General features: G+C 35.8%; 1 protein-coding gene across 3 annotated transcripts; it reads left to right on the plus strand.

Annotated features, from left to right (window-relative positions):
- Positions 1-42: 42 nt before the first annotated feature.
- LOC141900979 (uncharacterized) lies at positions 43-9,845 on the plus strand. Of its 3 annotated transcripts, none has more exons than XM_074788023.1 (9): positions 43-193; positions 5,621-5,936; positions 6,172-6,258; positions 6,608-6,756; positions 7,124-7,193; positions 7,301-7,437; positions 7,586-7,609; positions 8,066-8,209; positions 8,400-9,845. In XM_074788023.1, exons 1-9 carry the CDS (start codon positions 180-182, stop codon positions 8,536-8,538), a joined length of 1,080 nt encoding a protein of 359 aa, XP_074644124.1. In that variant the 5' UTR covers positions 43-179; the 3' UTR covers positions 8,539-9,845. The 3 variants fall into 3 exon arrangements, with proteins under 3 accessions (XP_074644124.1, XP_074644122.1, XP_074644123.1); XM_074788021.1 differs by lacking the exon at positions 43-193 and adding an exon at positions 3,796-4,634; XM_074788022.1 differs by lacking the exons at positions 43-193; positions 7,586-7,609 and adding an exon at positions 3,797-4,634.
- The last annotated feature ends 193 nt before the right edge of the window (positions 9,846-10,038 follow it).

Genomic DNA, 10,038 nt, shown 5'->3' on the forward strand with positions numbered 1-10,038 from the left:
CGATTACCGGTAGTAAGTAACCTCCTAAATAGATGGCGCCTTTGTTTGAAAAATTATCGAAACATCGTAGGGCAAAAACTGATAGCACTGCTAATTGCTCCTATTTGCAACAAGCTGATTGTTGTTCGTCAAAAATCAAAAGGTCTTCAAATCGAGATTATTTTAGAGCGATGGAATGAATGATTGAATCTGTGTAAGTTTGCTTTATTGTGCTCTCGTTTTGCTTCAATCAAGAAAGTAAAACCAATTTCAATTCACTTAATTAGTTCATCATGTTAAGATATCTTTTGTTACATTTTCGCCTGTCAATCTCTGCTATTCTGGGCTAGGTATCATTAGGTTATTATCTCAGCGTGCAGTTCGATAGCTCTTCTTTGTTGATGAAAACCCAAAAGTTACAAACATCATCGTGCTTTCCTCCTGCCATTTTCAACTGCGGAATATTAGAAAGTATCTGTCTACTCCGGCAACTAAGTCAATTGTGCATGCTCTAGTAACATCTAGGTTGGACTACTGTAATGGGTTGTTGTATGGTTTACCGGATTGTCAGCTAAGTCGTCTCCAACGCGTTCAAAACACAGCTGCCAGAGTTGTTACTAGATGCAAAAAGTATGACCACATTACGCCTGTTCTAAAAGAACTTCACTGCCTCCCTGTAAAATTTCGAATCAATTATAAAATTGCCTTTTTGGTCTTCCGCTGTACTCATGATAAAGCACCACAGTACCTAAAGGACATGATTGAAAGTTCTGTGCAAACTAGACAATTACGCTCATCTAGTCATAATCTTTTACGTGTACGAATAATTGGCGTACGTAATTTGTGTAGGTGGCGCTGTGGTACGGTGTACGTACGAATAATTTGCGGAAGTTAGCGTACGGGTCCGTACGAGTAGCCACATCGTTTAAAATTGCCCCGTGCAAAATCACAACACGCTGTTATAAATTCTCAGGGCCTTTTATGTGGAATACCCTACCTACCGATCTTAGGTCTATTGATAGTTTTAACTGTTTCAAGAAGTTTTTAAAAACCAATCTTTTTATCCAGGCAATTTCGTAGGATTTTTCAGGATTTCGTAGTTCCGTTTTACTTACTGTAGTCATTAGAGTTATTTTTATATATCGTCTTTTAATAGGCCTATACTGTATGTGCTTCGGAGCATGTATTTTCACTTTGTACAGAGCACTAAATATGGTAATAATAATAATAATAATAATGATAATGATAATAAAAAGACGCCTAATGCTCTTTAGCCTTAATTAGGTGTGTTTTATTATTGCCGTCAAGAACCCCTTGTCAAGTCAGTAACCTCCGTCTGTGGTTTAGATTCACAATCAGCTATTTTCACAAATAAGCCAATCCGATTATGAAAGCTTACCACCAATGCTTACGTAACTAACTAAAAAGCCCCCAGACCTCTGTCTCTGACCCTAACCCTTAAATCTTACTTGGACCCTTTCTAACCCTAATTGTGAAAAGATCAAAAATAGCGTGAATAACTAAAATAATGGGCCTGCCATATTGGCAAAATATCTTCTTCCTTTATACAACGCAATGCGGTGTCTTTGATAAATCAATTATTATAATTTTGATTGCTTCGTTGAAATAGAGAATGAATTTTCTCAGACATATTTTGAGAATAACTGTTTGTTTTGGTGTATCTGACTTTGAATGATTTTGCACTTCGTTCAGTGGGCCTATCTTTTCTTGGAGAAGGTATGAAATGAGAAACAGGGTTCGTAGTATAGGGTACAAATTGACTAAATCATAGTGAGTAAATCATAGTGTATATTGTGAAATTTTGAAGAAATAAGAAAAATATAGGGCCCTATGGTTCCCTGAGGAAGGTCAGAATAGCCCCCTTTTACCCTAGACTTTTAAACGTTTCCTGGTGATGATCTAAGGCACTTGTCTTGCATAGCCAAATTTTACCTTTTCAAATAAGATGACAATTCCAAATTCAGGGTTTCACCCCTCAAATAATCCGAAATGCCATTGTATTTATCCAGCAGTTTAAAAACAGTAACTTGGATTTCAGTTGATCTTGAAATGCCTCTCAAATTTCGGTCGATTGTGCCCCCTCAAAAGCCCCCTCAAATACCCCTCAAATTTGAAAATCATGGTCATGTAGAAACCCTGGAGTAAGTACCCATATTCATGATATTCCTCACTAGTTTAGATGTCAGGGTGTTTTAAGGGCTTTGTGCTGCATTGCTCGGGAGTTCTTGGCTTGATTTAATTTACACCTCCTGTTCTCATACCCTGTCATGTATGTAATCTACTTTACTGAAATGGTTAGTTATGTCAAGTGTAAAGAATATGACCTACTATTCCAACTTTTCAAAAATTGTTATTTCATACAATTCCTTGATAAGAAGTATTTTACTGATAGCATTGCATACACAGTACATGTATGCCTATGATTTTTCATTATCTAAAAATGGGTTTTTGTATTTTGTAAAAGTTGTAGTTTCATCTTGATTACGATATTCAAATTCGTATCCCTTGCTAGCCTATGAATTTTTTTTTAATGTCATGAATGGTTGTTAAGAACAGATTCGTATATCAGGTATATCAGATCAGTAAAACATTGAATTATCTATGAATATCCTTTATAAGTAATTTTTAACCTTTTGCCATCGTATGTTAATCAATATAATAATGTCTGGATTTATAAAGCTCTATACTATAGATTCATTGGGTCGTAAAGACTATTCAAAGATATCTTGAGATTTTGTGGGCACTTTTAAACTTTTGAACCTTTTTAGACAAGAGTGTCAATGTGGTTCCTTGCTAGAATATAGCCAAGGATCATGACAAGCACTTTAAGGATTGGTGGGACTCGTATGCGACGGGAAGTCTGTGTTTTTCTGACTTACTTACCAGATACCAGATGTCTCCATACGCTATAGTCGAACTATGGATGTGGAATTATCAGTATAAGTCGGTGTATGATATTTCATTGTGTAAATTGCAAGGTATTCGTCATTATCTCTTAATTATCTGCCGGAATTGGAGCAGCTATTGAGGAGGATTTGCGAAACCGGCAATTAACCGCTGTTATACGACACGAGCTCTGGAGGAACTTTTTCCTCGTAGTATGAAACTCACTGTGAAATAGAAAGTAGAATTGAATAGTTTTATTGAATAATCAATGCGTTCGTTCGGCACAAATAAACATTCAGTGGCGCCACTTTTGCCCCGCGTATAATTCTTTCTCGCTGCTTGAAAGAGTTTAATGTAACACCGTGACCATCTATAGGCGGTTCTAATGAATGAATGTGGATGATCTGAAGGTGTTTATATCAGCTGGGTCCCATATGCGTATTGTTCAACCGAGACAATTCTAATCAGCTGATACATATGACGTGCTTGTGCTATAAACTGTGGACAACTAACATTGTCGTGAATCACCATCTGAATATACAGGGAAGTTGATCAGTTCTAGAGGGCGGACTATAAAATACTATCTGGTCGTAAAATATGAAAAACAAATTGTCGTCATGGATTGGTCTGACGCTTTCTCAGGAAATACCACCTGGAGTTTTTTACGCAATGTGGTCGGGGGAAATAAGCCTATGGCGTGGAGTGTCTGCTGATTAAGCTGACATCTCGGTTTATCGGTTTATGATATTGATAAACCTGTACAACTCCTTGACCTTTCGGAGATTTAACATGGATTGAATCAATCATATGAGAGATACTCGAGTTAATGGAAGTATGTGCGCGTCATTTCAAATCTGCCAATCGCTATTCAAAATACACGTAATGGTTCGTTACTAATCTGTAACTATATATTGATAAGATAACTTTTTATTTCGCAAATAGTTTTAGGTGAAAATTAGTTTCTGTTTGAGAATTGGTGGTAGCGAAATGGCACTATTTGCTAAAAAGGTTTCAGCGATGTGTCAGCGGAAAACTGTGCAGGGGAAGCGTGAAACAAGAACCTATATGCCTGGAGGATGGTTAGATAACTGTACAGCGCCGTACATGGGTAATATTCCAGACGCGTGTAGAAATTATAACTATTTATTTCCTCAAAATCGACGTGACTCGAGTGTAAAGGATATCAATAGAATATGCACGAGACAGAATGTACAGCCGGATTTAATACCAACAAAAGATTTGAAGACAACGTTAGCCGTCAATATCGCACGTGAAGAACAACAAACTCCTTTCCTGAACCGCGTAGTCCAGAATGAAGAGGTGAACTCAGTTCCTATAAGTCCGGTGAGCGAAACGGCAAAAGTTCTCGGAGACAAAGTGTGCTGCGGATGTGGTCGTATCAAACCGACGTATCTATCTAAAATGTTCCATTCTGTCGACGATTACAACAGTAGTTTCGATTCTATACAGTTCGATGTGAGAAATTTTGCATCTGCTTTCACCGCTGCACATTTAGACATGTTGAAATCTGCTAAGACAACAGACGACCGACGAATGTCGACCGTATCTCAGAATACAACCGCTAGTGAACTCATATTTACAGATAGGACTGCGTCCAGTCCATGCAGCACGAACCCGGACGTTAAAAAATGTATTTGCTCGCGATGCAGTCGCAAACGATCTAAATGTAATCGTAAAGTACGATTCTCCGATGATCTAACGAATTCATTTTCGCGGGTTGAAATGTGGTAAGTCAATTTACAAAATTATCGTGGATTTCTTACCATAGATTTGATCATCATCGAAGAGAAATAGGTTATCTCTTCAACTGGAGTTAATTCTTTTTCGGGCAGTAATAGAAGTTGATTCCCGTACAGACATCAAACTAATACTTAGACTGACCAATATCAAAACAAGCAAATAGAAAATACTGTAAGCAGATACATAAATGTAAACGTTGTGTTGTTTAGTGAAAGGACACTGTGTGAACATCTTAAATCTACCAGGTGCAGAGCGGCATCGTGTAAACATTTATCTTAACCTGTTCGATAGTTAAAAGATCTTCAGAAAAATCACAGGTTTCGTTTAGAATATTTATTGGCATTTGTTCGTTTTATATTCATTATTAGTCGTTATTTATCAAAAGTGTCAAAGCTTGGTAATCTGTTATTTTTAGGATATTAGCTGTGGATTTTTACAATGGCAGTACTGGGTATATGTATTCATTTCATTGGAATTATAAATGACTTCGCTTGCTTTGTATTCATTCATTGGATTGCATAATCATATAGGAATGACTTGAAGGCGTTCTTAGCGGAAAAGCTTTTAAAATTCAGTGAGATTTCAGATTATACAGGTCAGGGTATAAGTGTTTACTGTAGATATATTAAGAAGATATATTTCTTCAACAAATGGGATATTAACATTTCCTTTCATTTTAAATGCATCACTGCATTGGATTCTTATTGGAATTAGTTTATTATGGCAGTTCTCTGAATTCAGGGTCAGTTGCGTCATTGTTTGCAAACAAACTGGTTGTTTTCAATAATTTGCTTTGATTAAATGTTTGTGCCACTTTTGGCAGTTAAACAATAACTAACAAGAGGCTTGAGGTAAAAAAAAATCTTCATGTTGATGCATTAGTATTGGTCTAATTCATTGAATACTAGTACTCGTGACTCGATGCATCTTTTCTTGCTGAATTGATATTTTAATTTTGTTTGTTTATATTCAGGGTCGCAAGTATGGATTCAACGAATCCGCCGAAACAAGTTTACGAAGCTGCTGCTTCGGCAGAACCGCAACAATGTTCTAGTTCGTCTCCATCCCCAACTGATGCTCACATGTCTAGCCCATCTCAAGACGATTTGAAGGCATCAATGGCTCCTGTGTTAAGACCGGACCCTGTTAGTAAAATGACTGAATCGATATCCAGTGATCGGTCTAGTATATCAACTGCCCTCGATGATGAAGAGATTGATGTAGTGGAGACCGGATTACAGGTGCCGATAGTTGGTTATGAAGTTATGGAACAGCGTGCTAGATTTACGGTATGTACCCTATACCCAACGGATCTCTAAAAGTTTGTTCAAGTGCTCTTGAGGCCAATATATTCACAAGTCCTTTCAATTCATATGTACGCAGCTGTTCCCTGGATAAATATAACAGCTTGTCACTGGGCGGATATATTATGTTCGGAAGAACCACCTGTTAAGGGCTGAAACTGTTTATTTGTTTCTTTATCAAAATGAGCTTTTTTCATTGCGACTTTTTTCTTGTTTTTAGGTTTTCAAAGTGCACGTACAACGCAGTCGTCATGAAAACTGGTTTGTATTCAGAAGATACACAGACTTTGTTCAACTTAACGATAAGGTATAGATATTTTTCGTCAACTTTATTTGTCTGCGTGTAAATGCGTGCTAATCATTTCTGAGATTTTTAAACCGCAATATACAAGCTGTTTTGACGTCTAAAGGCTGCGATATGAAATTGTTTATTCTTGTATTTTTAAAAACAGTAACACGTTATTGTGTATATGGAGAAATAAGTCTCGGTTTTATAATACGAATAGATTCCTTTGAATGAGTATGTCAAAATTAACCTAATTCAGATATCGTGACTAAAATCTAAAACTGTCTGCTGAGGGGAAAAAATATTTTATGTCATATGTCATTGAATTGTGTTTACTTATTATGTGTATTATATGTTTCCATTGATTCAGTTAAAAGAAATATACCCCGGTTTCCGATTGAGTCTTCCCCCCAAGCGATGGTTTGGTAGCAACTTTGATGAAAATTTCCTGGAAGAACGAGCAAAAGGTTTGCAGGCATTCCTCAATAATATAACGGGCCATAGAGATGTTTCACAGAGGTGAGTTGGCTTCCAATTCTGAGCCCTTCACTCGTAAGATGGTAGGACGTGTCCGTTACCAGATTCATAAAAATGACTGTTATCTAGGAATCTTGTCGCCGTGATGGACACCCCTTTATCCGTAGTATCTCTGATAAATAAACCAAACACCTGATTCATTAGGAAAGAGAATCACGGTCTGCTTTAAAAGACACCCCTTTTTCTCTGATTTCTAGGATCTAGATTATATCTAATTTTTTACCCTTCACAATTTCGGGAATACGGATGCACCCTACTTAGTAAAGAAGGGCTTTCAATCCAATTCATCCCCAGCCCTAATAGGTATTTATAACTCGATATATCTGTCAACCATATGCATTTTTTGTAGCAAACCTGTGCGTCAGTTTCTTTGCCTGGATGACCCACCTGGTCCACATGACAGTCTTGAGGAAAGCCGAGTAAGATAACGTTGATATGTTTCGATCAAAGTACATCTTCGATTGTACTATTAATTGGCTCAATATTTGTTTTTATAGCGAATTATAGTTTGATCTTTGCATTTTAGGCATTGTGCGAATCCTTAGAAGAGACTGTGTACAACATGAGAAGAGATTTACAGGAACGTGATTCTAAGATCGAACTACTGGAAGGCGAGATTGCCATGTACAAGGCTCAAATAGATGCTCTCAATTCTTCACTCAGGTATGTGGTGTACAAAATATTTCATATCATAGGCCTACGGAATATGTAAAACTGATGTATTCGATTCATCGAAAAGGCTAATAATAGACGACAAGTCTGAATTTTTAAGCATTGAATGTGCACTGATAGTTAGTGGGTTTTGTTTTAGGAAAAGTCGCCTTCACATTACAAGGTACTTCGTGTAGTTGTGCTGTTTTGCTACATCACTAATTTGCGCTTTCGTTTACCACAATTTTTGTTATTAGAGAACATTCTTTTTGCTCTGCTACATAGTATTTTTCATCAGAACATCCGTTATTTCTTTATTCATCATTTTGATGTTTGCAAAGCCACTTCGTGTCACTTCAGATCTCTGTGTTACCAGACCCAGTGCACAATGCTAAGATTGAACTCTTAAGAATAAGAAAATAAATAATTGATTCCCTTCATTTTTGGGTAACTCAAAAAGGTGCTACTGGGCGGAGAATCTGTATTCAAAACACATCTAATCAAGAAACTCAATTTTATTATACTCAAGATACAATAAAAGCTATAGACGCGCAGTAGCGGTAGCTCTAGAAGACACGGTAGTACCGGTATATTACCAGTAGTAGAATACAAGGTATAGTGTTTTTTGTTAATGTTCTAGGATGGAACGAGAATATCATCGACGTCAGCATTCATTATCAGCTTCTAAGGCTCCCAGTGAATGTTCATTAGGTGACATGGAAGACACTGATGCTGGTTCATGTATCGAAGCTGACCAATTCCCGATTAATAAAAGACGAACAAGGTATTCAATAATAGTTCTACCGGGTAGACATAAGGTGTATAAAGAAATTAAGTCATGAAGTCAACTGATAAACTAGATTTGTAATATGCGTATAATCGATTCCATGCATAATTTCTGAAGTCATAATGTATTTTCGCTGTTAGAGTTATGAAGCAATTGTAAGATGTCCTCGCAATTCTTTTGTTTTTAGCTCAGAAAATTCTGTCGAATGGGAAATCAATAGAAACATTACACACAAAGAAACGTTGAATAAAACGCAGCAGAATCATAACAAATTACCAGCACTTGATGGTTCAGGAGATACTTCTTCTTTGTTAGCGCCGTCTTAATGTGAAATCGGAGGACTATCTGTCTTTGAGAAATTTGTGATATGAATCTGTATAATGTACTAAAAATTTCCACTGGTGCTTTTTATAATCCATCCTATTGTTTTTTTGTATTCGGATCTACTACTAGGGTTCTGGAACTGAAATGCAATAGTTTGTTTAACTGCCCAAAGTGCAGCACATATATAAACATAAGATGGACAAAGATATAGGTTATGGAACACTTGTTGATTTATGTCTTTGAGAGATTTCAGGCAGATATTAATTTCCATCCATACATATGGGCTTTGCAAGGGTTTGATGTTGAAGTGATTCACTATTTTTCTAAAGAGTTGTTTTAATGATTTGAAAATGGATGTACATTGTAACTCCATTATGTGATTTGAGTACATAACACTTGTTTATCTTTTATTAACCACTGATTGTTTCAGCATTTTAAATCGATCTCAACACGGTGTTTAATGCATACAAGTTGTTTCATACCAAGCTAATCCTATTCTGGTAATATCTAGTGATTGTTTTTGCAGTTTTTAAAATATAGGAATATTTACACTTGCTTAAATCAGTTCGAGTGGTTTGGGAGTTGTGGATAATTGTAGAGAAAAAGTCAGTATCTTGAGAAAGTATTACTATGACACGCTTTGTTATCACATTCCAAAGCAATTGGAAATCCTGTCCCTAGTTATTAGTCATAATGAATTGTTTCAAGATAAGCATGGCACAGTTTATTGTCCAGCAAAGGGCTTTTAAGATTTCAAAAAAACTACTGGACTGAATCATATGATCTTGGTATCAAGCCTTATATCTTCCTATATTTTAAACACTAGGAACCTTCTGTTAGGTACCCGATATACCAGTACAGGACTTACTATTCTGCTTTGTATGTAACACCCTTTATAATATTGAGTTTTAATGTTGCCTGTGATTATTTTAATGATTAGCTGTTTTAGACTCTTAATGAGCTCTTCTCATAGACAGTGTTACGCGGTGAAAGGAAAGAAACTGATCATGCAATAATTTGTATCTATTAGCTATATTGTTTTGTCTTGTTCATGACGTATCAGTATACTACACTCGTTGACTTGTAATTATGTTTAATCCGTTGCACTGATATTGTAGCATATAAAAAGTTTATCCATTCTTTATTAGAAAATAGTGCACCAGGTTCATTGCATTCAAGGTCATGCAACAAGTGACATTGTACTGTAACTCACTGTTATAGACACTGATTGTTATACATTTCTGCAATCTTGCAATATGTAACTGAATTTTCAGGTAGATGTCTTCATGTAAGCTGTGTGTGTATATATATATATATACATATATATATATATACATATATATATATATATATATATATATATATATATATATATATATATATATATATATATATATATATATATATATATATATATATATATATATATATATATATATATATATATATATATATACACAGCAATAGGCATGCCTATTTAAACACTATCTGCACATAGTGTA

The sequence above is a fragment of the Tubulanus polymorphus genome, chromosome 3, assembly GCF_964204645.1.
Source record: "Tubulanus polymorphus chromosome 3, tnTubPoly1.2, whole genome shotgun sequence".
NCBI lineage: Eukaryota > Metazoa > Nemertea > Palaeonemertea > Tubulaniformes > Tubulanidae > Tubulanus > Tubulanus polymorphus.